This window comes from Lutjanus erythropterus, chromosome 17, assembly GCF_056507025.1.
Source record: "Lutjanus erythropterus isolate fLutEry1 chromosome 17, fLutEry1.hap2, whole genome shotgun sequence".
NCBI lineage: Eukaryota > Metazoa > Chordata > Actinopteri > Lutjaniformes > Lutjanidae > Lutjanus > Lutjanus erythropterus.
Genome location: NC_139333.1, coordinates 25,416,343 through 25,438,269, shown reverse-complemented (window position 1 = coordinate 25,438,269; position 21,927 = coordinate 25,416,343). Strand labels below are relative to the sequence as shown.

At 39.7% G+C, this 21,927-nt stretch overlaps 1 protein-coding gene across 1 annotated transcript in view; it reads right to left on the bottom strand.

The window, feature by feature from the left end:
• Window positions 1–17,252, bottom strand: part of sema4gb (sema domain, immunoglobulin domain (Ig), transmembrane domain (TM) and short cytoplasmic domain, (semaphorin) 4Gb) — a 52,797-nt gene extending 35,545 nt beyond the window's left edge. Inside the window, exons 1-2 of the mRNA XM_084741285.1 lie at window positions 17,150–17,252; window positions 9,180–9,469 (exon numbers count right to left, since the gene is read on the bottom strand). Coding sequence (XP_084597411.1) covers window positions 9,180–9,324 — 145 coding nt within the window. The 5' untranslated portion in view covers window positions 9,325–9,469; window positions 17,150–17,252. The remainder of the gene's footprint in view (window positions 1–9,179; window positions 9,470–17,149) is intronic.
• Between the last annotated feature and the right edge of the window lie 4,675 nt (window positions 17,253–21,927).

Sequence of the window (21,927 nt, the reverse complement as noted above, 5' to 3'; positions counted from 1 at the left end):
CCGGAAGGAAAGCCTGACTTAACTTCTTCGGACGGTGTCAGAACTGTCAGTTGATGTCAACTGTGTCCACATTATATAAGCATGTCTTCACTTCTTCACCCGCTCAACAGTCAATGAACATGACTGTGTATTATGTAAGAAATAATACACAACTGGGTGTCCTGGTGTACGAAAATAGAAGGCAAAGAATGAGAACAGAGCTGTGTGTCCTCTCTTATTCCCTCCATTATTATACAGTCCAGTATTTTCCACATCAGGAAATCTCGAAGTGTTATAAATGCTCAGAGCATCGCCATAAATTTGCCTTTGACGACACTTCAGCAGAACAAGATATTATTAAGACATGAAAACAAGTGTGTAATGTACCGAATTAAAGGGACAATTCACCCCAGAAGCAAAACTAAAAATTCCTTTTCCTATGTCCATCCAGATTGTTTTGGTGTAAGTTGCAGAGTTTTGGAGATATGAGACATGGAGACGTCTGCCATCCCATCAATACAACAGTACTAGATTGCTGAAAGTCCAGCACCGACAAACAACATTTGAAAAATTCAAAATCAGCGTCTCGTTCCGTTTTCTTGTGAGGTTCCCATCTAGTCTCTGAGATTCCTGCCTCCATCTCAAAACAATGAAAGTGAGTGGAAGTTCTGAAAAATAATAATTCAAAAAGAAACATTTCTTTCCGACCCTGTTACGCTGAATAATCTCCAACACTCACAGCCAACAGCTTTCATAACGACAATTTCTCGAGTACAACGTGGAACCAGTGAAAACAGTTGACAGGTCTGTGGTTCGCAGGTTTCTGGTGGGTTTTTTTGTTTTTGTTTTTTTTTTTTTGACACCAGACAGAGAGTGTGAACTGTGAAAGGAGAGGTGCAGGAGAAATGACATGTATTGCTATTGTTTTTGACTGCGGCTGCTTGTTCATTGGTGGCACATCACACTGCTGCCAGTGTTAGTTAGTGCCCTCTCTTTCTATTTAAGCAGGTCGATTCTGGATCAGGTCAAATTATCCTCAGGTCTGTACAGACTTAATGCGAATACACAGATGTCTGCACATTAATGCAGAACCTGGCATCAGAAGCATTCTGGTTTCTGTTTGTAGTCTGAGTAGCACTGACCAGTCATGTCTGAGCAGGCTTTTGATGAATTTCAGGTAAGCAGCCCAAATGATCAGTTATATTCATATGCAGATCTCCATTCATGCATCTTAAGTTGTAAACAATGGTGCATGGAAGGGCAAGTCAATCGATTTCGATTTTGGCTGATTCTGATTTTAGTTTTTCTAAGAGCTATAATTGACAGAATACACTAGACAGTCAACTTGTCTTTCACATAAAATTAAACTGGATGTCCGTAATAAATCTCCAAAAGTGCTCCAGGTTGCAGCCAGGCCTTATTATGTTATTATATTAACACTGTGCACCAGAGGGAGCGCGATCATCACAGGGAAAAACAGAAGGAGTTAAAGGAGTCTGGATGAGAAAATGAGGTTGTTTATTCTTCAGCCAGAACAGGAGGAGAAATTTTAACTGTCAGTCTGTGAACAGCAGTCTGCTGCTGGCGAACATCAGCCTGAAGGACTGTCCATTCGCTAGCGTCGACTTAATGCAAGCATGCATCTGAGTGCGCATGGCTGTGACCAGCCCTGTTGTGGCCGTGGCGTTACTGTCTGAGTCACTGCACACATGATGTTACCATCGTGTGGAGCATGTGAATGAATCTGACCTGTGCAGAATTGTGAAGAAATATGACGCTGACAGTCTGGTCGGTCAGTCGGTGCATCCCTACCAGATACCCTCTGGCTACACTGGAAGCCCCGAAAATCATTTGCTGTGGCACCCAGATAGCCAACGGGTTCCCAGATTGATTAAGACTATGCCAGACTCAGACAAAATATGTTTCCTCTACATTCACCTTTATTGTTAATCAGTAATATTATGGTTAATCAGACACCGTAAGGTAAATATATCCACTTAAAATCAGAATTCAAAATTTAACTTGAGCCTTAAAGTTTACTCAAGTCTCGCAATACTTTGACTTTAGATTGAATTTACATTTACCTAATATGACAGATCAACCCATTTTTTCAGGAATCTTGTGGTTTTATGAAAATCAGGAACTTCCTACTGAGAAGTGTGTACTCAGTTCCTCATGAATAAAGATGTCAGCTGCTGTCAGACAGATCACTTGTTAAGCATCACGTCAAAGAGGCAGTGTTATGTTTACCACACGCCTTGCGATGGCACAAACACAGTACCTTTTTAGAGCTTCTGTCAGATCCAAAACCTTCGTAGGACTTTGTTCAACCGGGGAGAACTGCAGAATGAGATGAAAGACAGCCAAGACTTTCATCTCAGGAAAGAAATCCAACTCCGCGTACAACGCACAAATAGTCCCCGTGTTATTTCAGGTCTCGCTGGTTGCTATCAGCGAATCACCAATAAGAAACTGTCAGAATCACGCACATCCGCATGATCAGAGGGGAATAAGATCAAAGCATCATGGAGGTCTCTGTGGATTTAAGGGTCCAAGGCATGAAATGTTGCCACAGAGAGAAAAATAAAAAGGGTAAAGACAAATGATGCCAAAAGGGTGTAACTACACTGTCGTACAGCTGAGATACAGATGAAACAACTTTAGTTAAAGCAGCTGCAGCCAAGCTGATAATGAGCGTAAATCATCAATGTTTTCTGTGTTCAATACACAGTCAATGCAGCTGTTAAGGCTGTTTTGCAGAGGCAATAATAAATTTGGCTGAACAGTAAATTGGTGACCATCAGCGGCCTGTCTCCTCGACGCTGTAATTACCACGGAGGATGAAGAAAAGTCTTCATCTACGGAAAAGCATCAAGCTGGCAGCGTTTATTTCCCACCACCGCAATAATAATAGTGCCAACCATAAATACTCTTACTACCAAGGCCTCGTTTTGCCGTCTCAGCTTGTCGTAGCAGCGACAGACGACTTACAGTGCATCAATATTTCACCACGGCATTACTTCAGGTCTGGTGGCAGAGGCAGAAAAAGCAGGGATCCCCACGGGCGAACGGCAGAGTTCAGATCACAGTCAAGCTTTAATCTCACCTCTGGGGGACAAAAAAAAAAAAACAGCAACAGCCTTGTCTCATAAACACACTGACACAATCTAAGGTGACTTGTCAAATTTGCCCATTAAAGCTACACACATAACTGGATTATATATAGATATATGTCTCTTTTATTCATATTATGCTGCCATGGTTTAAGGTTTTTTGTCAGTCATGTCCTGTTTACTTCCTGTCTTTGTCCTTTTCCTGCCCTTTTTGATTAGCATTTGATTCACCTGTGTCTGATTAGTTCCACATGCGTCTAATTAGTTCCTGGTCTATTTATTCCTCATGTTTCTCTGTTTCTGTGTCGCCCTTGTATGTCATCCCCTGTACTCCAGATCTCTGTCTCAGTTGTTGGACTTCAGATTTGTTTTCATGGACTTTGTGTTTCCCATTTGCCCCCACTCGTTTTTGACCTACCTGTCTTCAAGTAAGCTTTCTGCACTGTCTTTTTCTTTATTAAAACACATTTGAACTGTTTTCACTTTGCTCCTGTCTGTTTTTTTGTATTTTTTAATATTTATTTACTCTTTATGGTAGATTTGAAAAGTGCCAAGGGGCAGAAGTCTGACCTGTAAAGTTTTAATGAATGAAACAACACACCTTTTAATTTTTTTTCTCTTTTTTGTCTCTATAAGTTTTAAAACTTTTAAAAGAAGTGTCTCTGTGCTTAACAACTGATAAAACCAATGAAGAATACACACTCCGCCTCATGCAAGAACATTTTTGTGTTCTTATCTTATCTTTCATACAAACATGCCATGTCAGGGATTCAGGAAATGCTCCTAACAGAAGATAAGTGCGTAAATGAGCATATCTGAGTGCATGAGCCTGGCCAATTAGCATAATTAATGCCTCAACAATACCAGATAAGGCTACGTTTATGTCATAAGACCCATACATTGGGAAGTGTTTGATCATGAAAATGGCACCCAAGAGTAAAAAGAAGAACTTTACAAGTTCAGAGTTTTAAGATCTGCTTTCCAAGATCCATCAAGGAAAATCTGTAATGCAAAGAATGGGGAAAACTGTTTGCTGTTAATGACGTGTTACCTCAGGGACGTCATTGAAATAAAGAAGAAATGTCTCGATGTAAAGCTTGAAAAAAAAAAAGCAAGCTGACTAGCCACCATCAGCCCATCAACCAGCAACTGGTGATACATTCCTCCCCACCGAAACCGTCTTTGTTAGTCTTTCCACTGTCCCAGCAATCATCAGCTCTGGTTTGGTTGAAATAAATCCTTAATTCACTGTGTCGGTTTGTTTAAAGACTCTGGCTCAACAGGCTGTTTTCCTCTCGCTTCTCACCAAGCTTGGAGCGCTCAGCTCCGGCTGCGTGGGTGCGCGCTGTGCCGCTGGATGATGATTAGCGCGTCACGGAGCAGCGCCTGTCACTCTGCAGACGATTGTGTTTACAAAATAAAATGAGAAATATCGCCCCAAAAACTCGCCTCCCCAAAAAAACAACCAGCAATGGATTCAGCGCCGATAGGCAATATATTCATCTGATCACCCAACCCCACCTTTGACCACCAAAATCTAATCCATCCTTGAGTCTAAATGGATGCTTGTACTAAATTTGAAGAAATTCCCTCAAGGCTTTCTTGTGATGTCACATTCAGAAGTACATGACAGTCATGAGGTCACAGTGACCTTGATCTTTGACCTCTGACGATCAAAATCTAATCAGTTCATTTTTTAGTCCAAATGAATGTTTGTTCCCTCAAGGCATTCAGATAAACAACCCAAAAACACAGTGCCTGAGGCCATGGCTGTCACTGGCATGGAGGCATAAAAATATTGATTGGTGCAGCTTTACATACGTAATGGATGAGAATACTTAGTACCAGCTCTGCTTATCAGCTTGAAAAGTAGCACATAAATGATAAAACGTTACCATAACAAGGTTCTTGTTTCTTCAGTAGTGGGTTATCCACTGAGATTTCCATACAAGACTGAATAAAGTCATTTTCATTCTTATACATCTGAGCGTCTCTGATCTCCTTGTACTCCCACTCACGCAGGCCATCTGCAAAGCGTACTGTAAATTAATGAGCGCCCCCTCACCCCCGGCTGCGAAACATAAAATAAATCCTCCCGCAGCGTCTCCCATAGGTAGTGACACCCACATACAACATCCATCATATTTCCATATAGATCACCGCACACCCAGGCAGACACGTCGTCTTTATGAGGTGGAGCTTGGCACTCGCCAACCACCCCGAAGTGACATATGTCACCAAGGGGAAAGTGACAGGGGGGTGTGTGCGTGCAGATTTTACATGATGTGACTAAATGCATGCCCGAACAGCCCTCTCCCCACACACACACACACACATGCAGACACACATGGAGACTGATGAAACGCGTGCTGACACACGTGCACATCCAGCACTCTCACATGCCTCCCCTGATGATTAGAAAGTAGGTCAAGGACAACTTTCTACGAGGGCAAAGAGAAAAATAAAAATCTGTGGTGATAGACCGACTCGGGCTGCAGCACAGAAAAGTGTCCACAGTGAGCAGAGTATGTATGATTTATAATCCAGGGCTCAGTCAGACTCACAGAAGTGTAAATAAATAGCCGGAGGCGTGAGGGAGAAGGCTTTCAGAATAGACAATGAGTTCTGTCTATGATGCGCTAACAAACTTTTTTAATGACGCCTAATGACTTATACTTGCTGCTGCCCCATTTAATGAACTCCTCAGAGTTAATTGAGCGCGTCCAGTTCTTCTGGTTGACAAATAACTGCACTGATGCTAGTTACCAGACCAGTGCTGTCAGCTCCCATTGGTTGCAGTAAACAGCTTCTCAATAGAGGCTTTAAAAGTAGTGCGTGTTCAATATCTGTGTATTACTTACTGCTGCAGGGTCTGTCATAAATACTTTTTCCTAAAAATTCTCCACAGCACAACAAATCAGCTCACTGTGAACCAAAACTCAGACTGTAAAGGGATAGTTTGGATTATTTAGAGTGGGCCTGCATGAGGTACTTATCTAGAATAAAAATGCAGTGGGTGGCAGTCGACACACCCCCAGTTTGGAGAAGCAGAGAGGAGCACCAGCATGGAAGCTAAGCAATGAACTGACGTGGACAGGGTCAACAACAAAAGGAATTTTACTCTTCTGATGGGAAAAAGCAATTATATACGTCAAATATTGCTCTCCCCAATCCAACCAAACTCCATAGGAAAAATCAGTAATTTTAAGCCTTAGAACACAGCAGCTGCATTTCTACAGCTGCCTCGATTTGTCAATTTGTTTGTGTCACTGTGTAACTTCAGCGAATTCAATCTGTAAAACACTAAAGTCAACACTAAAAAACTAACAGATCAGGAAAGCAGTAGACCAGAAATTCCTGTGTTCTGCGAGGTAAAATTACACATTTTGCCTATGGAGTTTGGTTGGCTTGGAGAGAGCGATATCTGGCTTATATAACAGCAGTTTCCCATCAAAAATGGCCCATAAAAGCCAAATATCGCTCCTTCTTGCTCAACCAGACTCCTTTTGCAAAAACAGTAATTTTACTTTGCAGAACACAGAAGTTGCTGGTCTACATCTGCCTTGATCTGTTAGTTTGTTTGTGTTATTGTGCAACTTAATGCCCTCTTTACACACAAGCCATCACTGACCACATACTTCCATACGTCCTTTTCCGTGGCACCAATGTTAAGCAATGCATCCACTAGAGGCACCACTCAGAGTCAAAAGTAAACCCAAAGAAGAAGAAGAGTCAAAGCTTTTTCACAACAACAAACATGGTGGCACAAGCAGAGGCAGCGCTGTAGATGTAGCGGTGGTCTGTGCGGTCAATAAATACATCACAACATGTGGACAGAGAATAAAGTAAAGGCGGCAGAACACAAGCAACTCGCGTGTTGATGATATGACAGTGGTTTCTTTTGGAAAACACTGTACACTGCTTAACTCCTGCTGCTTCTCCAAACTGCAGGTGTGTCGACCACCATTCACTGCACACTGACTATAGAAAAGTACCTCATACAACCCCACTTCAAATAATCCAAACCATCCCTTTAAAGGGGGAACATTCACATCCCTTTTGTAACTCGTCTCAGGCTGGATCAAGAAAATGCACAGTAAAACAGCAAACAAACATAAAAAGTGTCTCCTCCTCTTTTATATTCTCATCTGTCTGAGTTATTGTGATTCAAGCAGCGTATCGTCCCATCTCCAAAACAGCATCTCACACTGCAACACTCTCAACAGCTCTCATGACATTGCACCGGAGAGCTCCGCTGGCAATCGAGCCGGCCCTGTTCACTCCACCCCTCCTCTAATAATACTCGTCCTCAGAGGACTGGAGAGGAGCGGAGAGGGGTGGAGAGGAGGCGAGAGCACAGCCGCCCGTTCAGTCTGCCTGGCAGCGCTGGAGTTCCCCTCTCTTCTCGCTGCAGCTGCAGTGGTAGCAGCATCTGCCGCAGTGATGAGGAGCGAGCAGAGAGGGAGGGGAAAGGTGAGCTGGTGGCGAGCGAGGGGAGGAAAGGTAGAAGGAAGGTGCTGATGATGTGTGTAAATACCCACTCTGTGCCAAAACACACCTATTCAGCAGTATTTTCTGCACGGACACTAATCAGATCCTCTGCGCTCAGGTCCTCTTTTATGGGGGCCTCGTGTCTATTGTTTCATTAGAAGTGTTTGCTGAGGCGTGTGATCTAGGACAGGGCTTGAGAGAGGCGATTAATAACTCTGAGCGTGAAGGAGCTGTCTTCGGGGCCAACTTCGAAAAACTGTGCCACTTCTTTAACAGGCAGGGGAGGAAGGAGCCGGAGGAGCATCAAATAAGGACAGCGAGGTGATGGTTTAGGGGGCTTCGGCACGTGTGTTTGCATGAATGCATCTAGAGGAGGGGCTGTCAAAGTCTGACACTGTGTCCGCCCCCTCATGTCCCCACATTAATATTAAGGCATCTTGTCAGTCCTATTGTTATTTTTTTGTCTAGGGGATAATAATGTTGCCATGTTTCGCAACTACAGCTTCCTTTGCTTTAGGCAATGTAAACAGAAAGTCTGGCGTGAGCTACCCAGTTTTAGCTGGGAGATCGTTCTTAGCGTCGACCGAGAACAATGCAGTTTTCTATCAATTCTTTGGGCAGCAATACAATATTTGCCACTATCACAAAGTCCGCCAGAATATGATTTTGATTTGAATCAAATTCAGAGGTCTGCAGTTTATTTCAGACTTTATCATACATTGATTGTAGAGCCACTGCAGGCGGGGGCGTGGATGACCAGTGGAGAAATATAGATAGTGGAACAATGATTCATTTAACATGTTCAATCTCATTTATGTCAACTCACATAAAGAAACTAAATTATAATTCAGCAATTTTATGGCTTAACTCCTCTAGACATTTCAAAACAAAGAGAATTTCAAAATAAAGGTTTATTACACCAAGTATATTGTGTCCATGACTTCCCATGTTGCAACCACAAGTTCTATTTGCAGGCCGCATTAAATCTGCTGACATTTTGCCAAATCAGCATCATCTTCTGCAAGTTAACTTCCGCACATTGTCTAATAATGCAGGCAAAATGTTTCTGGTGGTCTTGCCAGATAAAAATCTGGCCCAAGAACATTTCAAATAAATGTATTTTTGCAAGTTAGACAGTGTGCAGGAGTTATCTTGCAACTTTTGATCCACTGGATCCTAGCTAATTGCTATTAGCAGGACCTGTTTGCAAAGTAACCATGAATATATAGGCAGCCATTACTGGATTACTTTGTTACTGGAGAAAACTTAAAATATTAAGGCAGGTTCTGGAGTTATAAGGAGTCTTATTTTCAATGATTTCTGAGTGGTTTTCTGGAATTTTTGGCGATGGACATTAGAAATAATGATATTTTGAAAAAGGTAAGTCCCACTCCATGTAAAAATATGTGCATCATGTCTGTGTGCTTAGATTTTCATAATCTATAATAAGAAGAAATTGTTCCTTTAAAAAAAAAGGTCCTTAATTGCCCTCTGCCGCTGTTGGTAAAGGAGCAAAACTACAATAAGTTACTTCTACAATACCGCTTTTTGAACGCTGGCATGAACATTTCTCTGTCACCGCTGTTTGCCCCTCACCTTTGGAGAAGACAGTAGTCCTGGGACTGACATCCAGGTCCAGGGACGGGCTGAAGGGGAAGGCCCACAGCTGTGACATCCTGGCGAGGAGCATCAGGAGGAGCAGCAGGAGCAGGAGGGGCTGGACTGATCTCTGGTCTCCCATGTTTTACCGCACAGACCTGGTCCAAGCACGGCCTCGACTGCAATTTGTCGAACACACACGATCTGAGCGTGAGAGATGTGTATCTTCGGGCCCGGCAGGAAGCAGATGCAGACTCTTTTGATTATCCTCCAGCTGAGAACACACTCTGCGCAGAGAGAAAAACATTGTGTATAACTAAAAGAGAAATGATTCAGCATACAAAAATAGATGCTGTTGTCTTGAGGTGGAATCAATTAAAACCAAAATGACATTTGCAGAACAAACCACCTGAGGGGAAATACTGTGCTGAACTTAATAGTAATATTGTTGTGTTAAAGTCAGCAGTGAGACAAATAATAAAAGTAACAATAAAACAATGTTATCATAATCCTACTTAGGTAAAAGTACTATCAGTAAAAGTAATATCATCAACATGTACTAGAGTATCAAAAGTAAATGTACTCATTATGAAAGAAAAATAGCCCCTGTGACTAATATCATTATTATTATGACATGGGACAGGAGAAAGGATGGCAGGCAGCATACAGAATCGAACCCACGGCCACAGCAGAGGACTCAGCCTCTTTACATACGTGCTCCATCAACTGAGCCACCAGGACGCCCAAAAAGATGCATAACTTCTACATGAAGTTTTAATTATCAGCAACGCATTTTTATGTAAACTCTTTGTTTGAAATTAATGTAGTGCGGTTAAAAGTATAATAAATCCCTTTAAATGTTTGAAATAGGGTCATCATCAATTGATTAATTTACACGATTAAAAATGTATCATCAATAATTAATCAGTAGTCTGGAAAAGGTGATAATTGCACCTCATTTTACATTGTTTTGTCTGGCAGATGCATTTGTTAAATGAGGAAACTTTAATAAAACATATGATGAGGAGAAAAATTAAAATGAAATCTTTAGGAATGATTAATACGACTGTAAGCATTTTCAACTATCGGCTAAGAAAAATGAGCAAATTGTGCAACTCTTGGAGTCATTTGTACTTAACTTTCCATTTTCTGCAACTGTCTGCTTCTACTGTCAAACAAACTACATAGTACTTTAGTAAATGTACTTAGATACTTTCCACCAGAGGTTAAAGCTGCATACGTTAATTGGTGAGAAACACTTTGGACAGGTTTTCAATGCATCATAAAGCTTTCAGAGACAGTTAAACTTCTGTCCTTGATGTCCCTAATGTATAAAAGAAACAGCCACTAATGACATCTTAAGACATTTCAAAAAAGAAAAAAATCCATTAACAGTACAATGAACTTTGCTGGAGAGATACTGCGCATGAACTTTCTTGCCTACTAGACAGCATGAGCAGAAAATTACTTGCTGATATGCATCATCACTCTCTGATCACAACCAATTAGCCCGAGTGAACGAGTAAGGTGCTGTTACATAAAAGACCATCTAAAAAGTTTGGGGGGTTAAATAATGTGCCCCTGCGATGTGATATTGCAACACACAACTCCGTCTCTTAATTAGCTGTGTGCACACTGGAGCAGCATGACGGATAATCTAGAGATTAGGCCCCGTGCCATCAGCACAATCTCCGCCTGGCTGCCCGTTTCTCTGGCTCCGTCGCTGATCAAAGGGTCAACACTGTGAATCCCGCTCCGCCGCGTTGTGGCACCGGAGAATTCCCAGCTTAATCTCCACGGCTGCTGCTGCTAATCACTCGCAGCATGAAGCACAATGAGGCTAATGACCTCTCTGTTAGCAGTTTGGGTGCTAAGCTTTGAAATCAACTCATTAGATGACAACGTGAGGGATGAGAAGGAGGAGAGTTAGCGGTGGTGCAGGGATCCCCTCACCTTGAGTTTATCCACAGCCATTTCCTTTGGCTGGATGCAATGTAATACTGTAATACTAAGTTAAAGTTAAATTACATGGAAGGGATAGTTCAGATTATTTAAGTGGAGCTGTATGAGATACTTATTGGTAGTTGGTGTGTTACCTACAGTAGATGGGGCTCCAGCAGAGAAGGTGAAAAAACGCTCCACAAAAAAACCATATCAATATCCATTTAAGTGTACGCTATATTTAGAATATTTTCACTGCTTTACTTTGCCATCAAACAGCCTTTTCCAATGGAAAATTGCTGTTATGTAAGACAAATATTCCTCTCTCCAAACCAACCAAACTCCATTGACAAAAACAGTAATTTAAACTCGCAGAAGACAGGAGTTGCTAAACTGCAACGGCCTTGATCTGCTGGTTTGTTTGCATTATTGAAACTTGGGTACATCTGAACTTTCCTTTTAAAACGCCAAAGTCGCACAATCACACATATAAACTAACAGACTGAGACAGCGGTCGACCAGCAACTTTCGCATTCTGCAGAGTAAAATTACTGGTTTTGCTCACAGAGTCTGGTTGGTTTGGAGAGCTTGATATCTGGCTTGTATAATAAAGCCTTTATCTCCAAAACAAAGCTTCACTGAGTTCAAATATGTATGTATGTAGATGCAGTAACAACAGCCAGGTGGCGTGCCTGCTTGTGGTACTGACTGAAAGCTCCATTTAAAACCAATACAAGACTATGATATTTTTCACACAGTTCTTAAATTCAGAAATAGCCTTTGTCTCGACTAATTTGAGCCCAGTTGAAGATCTCAAAATGTTCTTTTTTTGTCTCACTGCACTGATCTTAAATTTGTCATAAATAATCAGTGCTTGAGATAACGGTAAGATCTAAAAGAAAACTCGGTTGTCTTAAATGAGGTCTTACATTTGTCTCAGTGGTTAAATCAAAGTCTTGTTGCTCCAAACCTCTAAGCCACCTCAGAGCTCAGCAAAAGATCTCCTGCTTTGCTTTGCTTTTTTTTGCTCCCTTTTCTCCTATGGGGGGGAGTTTAAGAGAAACAAGAAGGATGGATTATATACATCACAGCCAGGCACCGGAGAGAAGGCTACTAATGTTACACTAGGTGAGATAGAAAGTTGTGTACAGCCGTGAAATCCTTGCAGATTGGGACTGTGCCTCCCAGCCAGACATTTCTTGTGTCTGCATGGGTCCAGGTTCGATCTTAAAATAAAAGGTGGGCCTAGCATGAATCCCAGCCTTCAAATAATAGAACATTACTGGGTTTCTTTGGATGCAGGACCTGTGAAGACCTCTAACTTACAGTCTGACATGTCTTCTTATGTTGTACAACTATCAAAACATAAAGCTGGTCCTAAACAAGCATTGCACCTGTATAATATCAGAGTTCACAGAGCTGTGATGTTTTTGCTGACATTTCCAGAAATGGAGACCATGGACGTACTTTTTTCAGTCAATGATGGGTTAATATATTGTAATTTTAGTCGTGTCATGCTTTTCTTTAGAAGACATATCTGAGGAAAATGTTGATATTCCCAATAGTCCCATCTTTTTATAACACATTTGCATTTCCAGCATGTTAACCAACATGGATGCTAACTACTTGATAACTTGGGGGCCCAGTTTACATACAGCAAGAAACAGCCCTGCCTGTAAAAAAAAGACTTTGATGTGTAAAAGTGTAGTTCCCATTTAACAGTGCAACTGAAGGCAGAGCAAACAAAGCATGAGTCTTGTTTGATGACTGCCTCCAAAACTGTCTGCCAAGTCTGGGCCAGAACAGAGGACTGCAGATCAACCAGACAAGCCTGCACGTTGGTGAGAAGCTCTTTGGTGTGGCTTTGTCAGCCGCTGCCCTCATGCAACACGCAGCAAACACGCCATTGTTTCAACACATCTGCATTTGCTGTGTATGCCGTTCTACAGGAGCTGGCAAGCACGTTGACAGCGCGATGTTGCCTCGCTGACGAAAGCCTGGAAGCTCCAGGAGGGAAAGGTAAACACATCTGCCTTGGCACTGGCACGACTGATGTGTCATGCATGATGGAAGAAGGGAAGGATCGAACAACACAGCAGGCGGTGTCTGAAACACCTCTTACTCTGCAAAGACCATCAGTTTTCTTCCTGTTTATTGATCCGCGGAGCAGATACACTTCATTTTAGCCTAATTTCTGGTGCTCAAACATCCTAAAATGAAGTCAATACTTGCTTACTGAATATAAAGAGGTTTGAAGAGCATCTTAATGAGCATCTGTTAGGCAGGACAGAATGATTTGCAAAATATCTAGTTTGACATTTCTGCAGAAAAATCGATAAAACAGGTGAGCTATTCTTGTATTTCCTTTCAACTGACGCCACTTAAAATGCCAAACACACTGCCACGGTTTTGTGATACAGCTATCATCTGACAAATACTGAAGAAATATACTTTATCAGGAGGGAATTATGTAATATTTATGCTTGACTTGCACACGATATTCATACATTTTCTTCTTGTTTTCTCTTTCTTTATCCCAGTCCATCGGGAGCTGGCATGGAGCTGAACCATAAATGAGATTACTCGCACATTAAAGGCAGAATGAGTGGGTTCACCCTGTGGGCCACATTCACTGTGATGTGGAGAAATCTTTAGACACATCTTCTCTGAGAAGCATGAAATTATGATTGTGTTGCAAATAATCTTCCTCTTCACACATTGAAATACGGAGGAAGGGCTGTTCTGTTTGGGTCTAGCTGATAAATAGGGCTGATAAAAAAGCTGCACGTCATGCCACCGTACTCAAAAATAAGAATATGTTATGATTTCTTGGGACTCAGAGGGATTTATCTTCTGCCATGTGCACGTGCTATTATTAAATTATTAAATTCATCCTCTACATAACGTGATGACAGATCATCTCATCTTAGCCTCTCCTGGAGCCCTTTTCCAAACCAATTTCTTGTTCAGATCTGTCAACATTTTTGAGTGAATAGCCCTTGTTTTGATTCAAAATGATCTAAAAAACAATTTCTGACGGGGAAAACTGACTTTTGTCTTTAAACTCATAACTTTTTTCCTTCATATAAAAGTTCAGTCTAGAAAAATAGCTCTCTTCAGCCTTTGTTTGCTTTACAGTTTATTCTAATTTGCACATATGCTGTCTATTAACCACATTCTAATGTGTACATCAGTCATCTGAACCACTCTATAATTAGACTCCCTGTATGTGTTAATAATGAGTTTATTTAAGGCTAGTAAACAAATCAATAACTAATACTTTCTAGATCAGTTATGAGCTTGTTGTAACAAAACATCCCATGGGTTGCCAGCTTGTGGCTGGTCTTTATCCTCTTTGCTGTTCTGTTTTGGTTAGCTCTTTAATTCAATGTGAAGCGTTTGACCTCTGACCTTCTGTAAAAACGGGCTGCAGGGCTTCTGAACAACAATTTATTTATGAGCAACGTATTAATATTTTCAAGTGCAGACTTGATGGATCACCAGGACCTGCAGCGATTGTGAAATACTGAGCCGATGCTGACACTAGTGTGTTTTTGTTGTTGTTTAGTGTTATCTATTTGTGCCAAGGACACTTTATTGTAAAATAACAACTGTGTTAATGTCATTCAGTCCTTCATTACTCTATCTTTGATTGAGCACAGATTCAGCCACACAAATATATGAAACAACCTTTAATATGACCTTTTCTCACATTTCAAAGATTGCTTCTTTTTTTTTGAAAACTGCTTCAAATGGCTTTGCAGGCTGCTACACAACTCTGCCTACTCAGTGATGATTGATGCAACACAACAACTAAACATCAGCCGCTGCCGCCTTAATGAATGTCATCATATTTGCCAATGGACCAATGGCAGTCAACCGCGAATATCGCCTGATACCAGTGTTCAAAGGATGTGCATTGGCAATAATCTGGCAATCCGATATGTATCATGTTAGAGAGGTTATGATTCAATATGTTGTGAAAAGAGATATATTAGTATTTTTAATCTAATTATAGGAAAACTGTCATGGTATAAAGAACATACCAAAAGTTTACTTTTTTGCAATCAGAGCAGTGAAGACAGATAACAACACTGTTATCTGTTAACTGGGCTTTAAATGCAAAATAAACCACTGCCACAAATGTTTAAGAATCAGTGCAGTATTATAAAGTATAATATCACAATACTCATATCGTATATCGAAATTTTCTGTCACCCCGACAATGTTCAGCTGATAAATAGGTGCACCCCACCCAGGAACCGTTTATGAATGACTTATTATTATTTACACATTCAGCAGTTACAGATGACCGTCTAACTTTTTCAGATGTCGTATTGGAAAGTTAGAAACTCTTCAGGCTTAATGAGTACTTAAGTCAAGTAAAATACTTTATCTTTCCATTACTGCTACTTTACGCTTATACTCCAATATATTTTAGAGGGGGATATTGTACTTTTTACACATTTATCTGACTGTATAGCTACAAGCTACCTTTTAAATTAAGACTTTCAATATAACACAAAAAGTCAGTGGTGGAAAGTAACTAAGTACATTTACACAAGTACTGTACTTAGTGCAGTTTTGAGGTACTTGGAATGTACTCAAATATTTCCATGACATTTTCTGCTACTTTATACTTCTGCTGCACAACATTTGAGATATAATAATTGTACGTTTTCCTCCACCACATTTATTTCAAAGCTTTAGTCACGAGAAACTTTGCAGATTATTTATGCAAAAGATAACTAACAAGGTAGTATATAAAGACATTAAAATGGGCCATTATGCATAATGAGGACTTTTAGTTTCAGTACTTTAAGTAGCCTATATTATGCTATATACTCTGACTACTTTGTTCTTTTAGTCAAGTAAAATTATGAATGCAGGACTTTTATTTGTAACAGAGTATTTCTATACTGCAGTGTTAGTACTTTTACTGAAGTAAAATATCTGAGTACATCTTCTACCACTGCCAAAAGTACGAGCTTGACCTGTCACCATACTGAAATACTGTAAACACCTGAATGCATCAGTAGTAATCCAACAGTATAATACACATTGTGTTGCTACACTCTGGAAGTTTCCATTGTGCATTTTATCCACGTTTTGTTCATAATACTTTTGCGCTGTTGCTCAAGTAAGACATTAAATGCAGCAGGGCTTTTACTTGTAATAGAGTACGTTACATTGTGGTATTTCCACTTTTACTCAATCTGCGTAGCCTTTTTCTTCTACAGCTGCTCAAGAGACTAAGATTTTCCAAACCTGGCAACCCAAAACGTATTAATGGCTTTATCTTATCTATTATTAAGCGTTAGTAAATGATGTATAAACCATTAATAAGTCTACTAGTAATCGCTTTTAAGCCTTTTTAAAGGGCGACTCAGTAGAAAGAGGCAATCAGCTTAAAGTAATTTCTGACCAGTTACAGCTCTGTCCCACTCAAGTCCAATTAAGAGTCAATTTTAGAAGTTTTGAGGATTATGTTTAACTTTTTTTTTTTTTTTTACAATAAACCACAGAAGATTCAGGTTATATCCCTTCTCTCCACTCTTCAGCTTACATTCACCTCAAATATTCGAGAAGTGCGACAGAAACACACCTTAAAAATCATACAGCAACATATGATTTTCTCACCTTTCGCTTTAGGAACAAAATGAAGTCAGCTGGTAGGAATAAGTGTCTCCAGGAACGTCCTGATGATACGAAACACTTCCGTGCGAACCTTAACTGTAATCAGTCGCTTCACTTTAACTTCTATCAGAATGAATATGAGTAAAAAAAAATTGTAAGGTCTGCGAGGGCTCCGTGCGCTGTTATGAAGGCGTTATAAACATCCACCCATGTGCACCTGTCCGACCTGACTGCAGCACCGAGAGCACAGACAACTGCACCGAGCACACACTCTTCAATCACCTCCACCTGAGCGCAGACACACGTACAGAGAGTGTGTGCGGGGCGAAAAGTGGAGGAAACACGTAAACGCCTCACGATGAAGGGTAAAATAATAAAGAGTGACTCACCTGCTTGTTTCCTGGAGTCCAAAAAACATAAAAAATAAAAAATCCTCTGAATGTCTGAATGTCCCTTCCGCTGCGAAACACCACCGAGCTGCTCTGCTGCTGCTGCAGTTACACACACACACACACACCAAGCCTCCCCCCACCCCCTGTATCACACACACACACACGCACACACACACTGTATTCACAACCTATATAAGATGACCTGCCTGATTTTATGACCATGCAGTTTTGATGCCTAAATCCCGAGTTTGGAGCAGTTTTCAGAATAATATGACGTATTTTATATATGAAAAATACTTTTAATTTGTTTAATATTAGATTATTATAAATTATAAAGATATGTGTTTATAATGTCTGCCAGCCTGGACAGTCAATTGCATTAACCAGATTAAATAAAGGTTAAATAGATTTTAAAATAGGACTGCGTGGGTGGAAATAACTCATAAAGTGCGTTAATATCGTAATATTTCAGTGCTGAGTGGGCTTTAGAAAGCTCTGGAGGTCTAATAGAAATAGGTTAGAGCGTTTTTACTGTTGCCTCTTTTTATAGATATTATTTATTGCAGATTTTTTTTTATTCAACATTTTTAAGAGTGCCTCAAAACTGTAATAAAAACTGTGATTAACAGACTTAAAGTCATACCGTCTGTAAATATGAAGAAACATGAAGATCAGTGTCAGTGTGGTCTGTGCCTTGTCACTGCCCCCTGCTGGAGAAAACATGGAAGGACAGAAATTCAGGATACCTTGTTCCCTCATGCATTTACTCAAGATCACCTTTTTATAGGTCAGTGGTCTAAATCACATGTGCCACATACCAGTATGCATTAATAAGGTAAGTTCTCTCTCAAAACACAAGTTCTATATGTTAATTCTCATTTACACTTTTCTTTTTCTCCTTTTCTTTAAGATTTAGCACAGTATTACTTTGCTGGTTTGAATCTTCCCTCCCAGATATCCAGACTTTCCTTTGGATTTTCTTAACCTAGATATCACAAGTGCCAAAAAATGCATCACATCTCAGTGGAATCATGAGGATCACCCTGATGTTGCTCATGCCGTTGAAGTCTGTGGCTGTTCTTTGAATTTAGTGTACTATCTCAGAGGTTTTCAGAGTGGGAGGTCGGACAAAACCTTTCAGGGGAGGCTCAGCAAATATCAGGTTATGAGGAGATTTGTTCTCACTGTCTCACGGTCAATATGGGGAGATACATGAAGAATATATTCTGATGGTGCAAAACTCTGATATTTGACATTAATACTGTGACTACTCTATGTTAGAGATGGAAGAGTGGGTAGTTAATGGTAATTGGAGGTAATTTCTTCATCAACTACATGAAAACAGTACTTACTAATCACATAATCAACCATTAAATTTGGGGTTATTTGTGGTTAATGTCTAAGAAATTTCAAATATATTACTTGGTAATTAACACGTATTTACCATGAAATTATGGGGCCCGGAAACTGAAGTCTTATCTTACAGTTTAACAGTTGATGTTTAAGACATTATCAATAGAAGACATTCTTTTGCCATTTTTTTAAAATCTCATTTTAAGTTTTAGTTTCTCCAGACAAAACAATGTTGAATGAGGTGCAATATGTCCCTACCTCCTGGTTTTCATTGACCCATTTGCAATCAGATCACCTGACTGCCTACAAAAATGCACATGAAAGGTTTTGACATTAATTCAACTTGTACTCAGTACTCAGTTATGATTTTGAAAGTAACTAAGTAGATCACATGGTGCAATAAATACTAGTACTAAATAAATCTACTCATAAAAGTGCAAGTACCCAACTACTTAATTACAGTAACTTGAGTACTTGTAATTAGTTACTTCCACACCGTCTAAAAGTATACTGCATGTGTATTTTAAAACAAAGTAACCCATATCTTTCCATGTATATAGGTGATGAATAAACTTAAGAAAACTTTCCTTCATGTCGACTTATACTTTCCATATCATATCTATGCAAAAAGATCAAGAAAGGGACAAAGTTTGTCTCCAAGATTTTGTCTGCATAACAGTATCACAATGACAGAGTCTGAGGAGGTGGATGAGAAAGATAAATATGGAATTTTGTGTGAAAACTTTGACACAGAGATGACAGCCTACCTACGCCTCCCCCATTCACAAAAAGTTAATTTTATTGTCAAAAGCATCAAACAGGAGCAGTGCTTCTCAAACTTTTTCTGGCGTGCGCCACTTCAGGAGCCAAAAAAGTTCACACCCCACAATTTGTTTTTCATTAATCATTAACAAAGATTGGGGAGCAACTGATAAGAGAGGATACAAATTTGTGAAATAAAGATTAGCATGATAACATCAGCAATCTCTTGGTTGTTTATTTTCTCTACATAAATTACACTGCCTGGCCAAAAAACACACTAATATTTCATTACACTGCCTTTAGCTTTTATTATAGCAGGCGTTCACCATGGCATCGTTTTGATAAGTTTCTCTAACGTCACAACATTAATTTCTGTCCAGAGTTGCATTAATGTTTCGCTGAGATCTTGTATTGATGATGGGAGAGTTGGTTCAGGTCTGGACTCTGTGGTGGACAATCCATGTGTGAAAATAATGTCTCACGCTCCCTGAACCACTCTTTCACAATCTGAGTCCCATGAATCCTGACATTGTCATCTTGGAATATGTTTGTGCCATCAGGGGAAAAAAAATCCATTGATGTAAAAACCTGTTCATTCAGTATATTCAGGTTGTGAGCTGACCTCATTTTTAACGTTGCTGAACCTCGACCTGAGTAACTGAAGCAACCCCAGATCATAACACTGCCCCCACAGGCTTGTACTGTAGGCACAAGGCATGATGGGAGCATCACTTCATCTGCCTCTCTTCTTACCCTGATGCCCCCATCGCTCTGGAACAGGGTAAATCTGAGGGTAAAATGACCTTTTTCCATCACTCCAGAGTCCAATCTTTATGCTCCCTAGCAAATAGAAGCCTTTTTTTCTGATTATCTTCACTGATCAGTGGTTTTCTTGAGGCTGAGCAGCTGTTTAGTCCCAATGACTTCAGTTCTCTTCACGCTGTGTGAGTGGAAATGCTCTTACTGTCACTATTAAACATAGCCGTGAAATCTACTGCTGATTTTTTACGATTTGATTTCACCAAACGTTTAAGAGATCTCCGATCACGATCATTCAAGATTTTTTTTACAGTTCTTAACCCAGTTTTACTAATGTCATCAATCTCCTTATTTTCTTTGCTTGATGCAGGCCAATAATAAACAGAGTCACGTCTTTTCCATGACCACAGGATATGTCTCCTGACATGGTTGTTTGCCAGCTGAATCATATTCATCACTGCAGTAATTATCCAGCTGAAGGCTCTTATCTATTTGCTGAGTTAAATCCACATGGTGACTGGTTTTTTTTTTTTTTGCTGTTGTTTGTTTGTTTGTTTTTTGGCCGAGCAGTGTATATTCATTATACTTAATTTCACTGTGTATTTTCTCCCTGGTCATCCACCCGCTACAGTGGCTCTTTGCTCCACCAGTGGGGCCTGGTAGAGCATCCAAGCAAACCAAATTACATTTAGGCCAATGATTCCAACTTTTCTGGCTTCTGACCCCTTAAAATGGTTTCTCCATCACAAGTCATGGCCTTCATGTGAACATGACAACGATTTATTTGTGAATAAATGTTTTATTTGAGTTCTGCTACATTCATCATTCGTTTTTCTAAATAATTTAAAGAGAAAGTTCATCCCCAAAATAAAAAATACATATTTATTCTCTTGGCTGTAGAGATATTTATCCATCTAGATTGTTTTGGAAATCATGACCCTGTTACTCAAGACCTTGTTTTGAGCAGTTTCATGTATGAACTACTTTCTTTCTATCAGAACTACTTAAAAAATAATCAGAACTACTTTCTTTGTATTCTACTGCAGAAAGAAAGTGGTCCCTACATGGCACTGTTCACAAGAAGATCTGCAATTTTTTTGGGTAACCCGATCATGATTTTTGGAGAAAGACGCTGTTTGTTTTTTTGTTGTTGTTGTTTTTTTTTTCGTGCTTTGAGAACCAAGAATCAGAATCAGAAATACTTTATTGATCCCTGGGGGGAAATTGATCACATTACAGGTGCTCCTTACAAGAATAGAAAGAGAAAAAATGGCAAAAATCGATAATAAAACAGAGTATATACAGTAAAGTTATGTACCTTTTTTCAAAGATTTATGACAGAGATAGAATAGAATAGAAATGCTCTATGACAGAATATGAATTAATCTAATCCATCTAATTAAATTATATTGAATGTTTTGGCCAATATCTCAAAAACAAGCAATTCAAACCAAAAATATTAAAACATATGTATTTTATATATTGTATTCTACTGATTTTGGAGTGAAATGTCCCTTTGAGAGAAACTATCAGAGGTGAAATGTATTTATTATTATTATTATTATTATTATTATTATTGTTGTTGTTGTTGTTTTTTTATTATTATTATTTTTAACTGCTAACAATTTATAGACATCTTAAACATGACAAGGAGTCATTACTTGACGCTGTTTTTCTTTTCTTGTTTTGGTCACAAGCCAAAAAGACTGTGAACCATATTAACGCATTTTAACGTATTTTTATGTGCGCTAAGTTTTTAGTTAAGGCTGGAAAGTAGCTGTGAGATAAATGTAAGTAGTGGAACTGAAGCACATCGGCACTGGGTGTCGCTGTAACTCTTATCTTTTTATCTATACTGCTGGGAAACCCTTTCACAAATGCCCCACGGCAGAGTCGTCTCG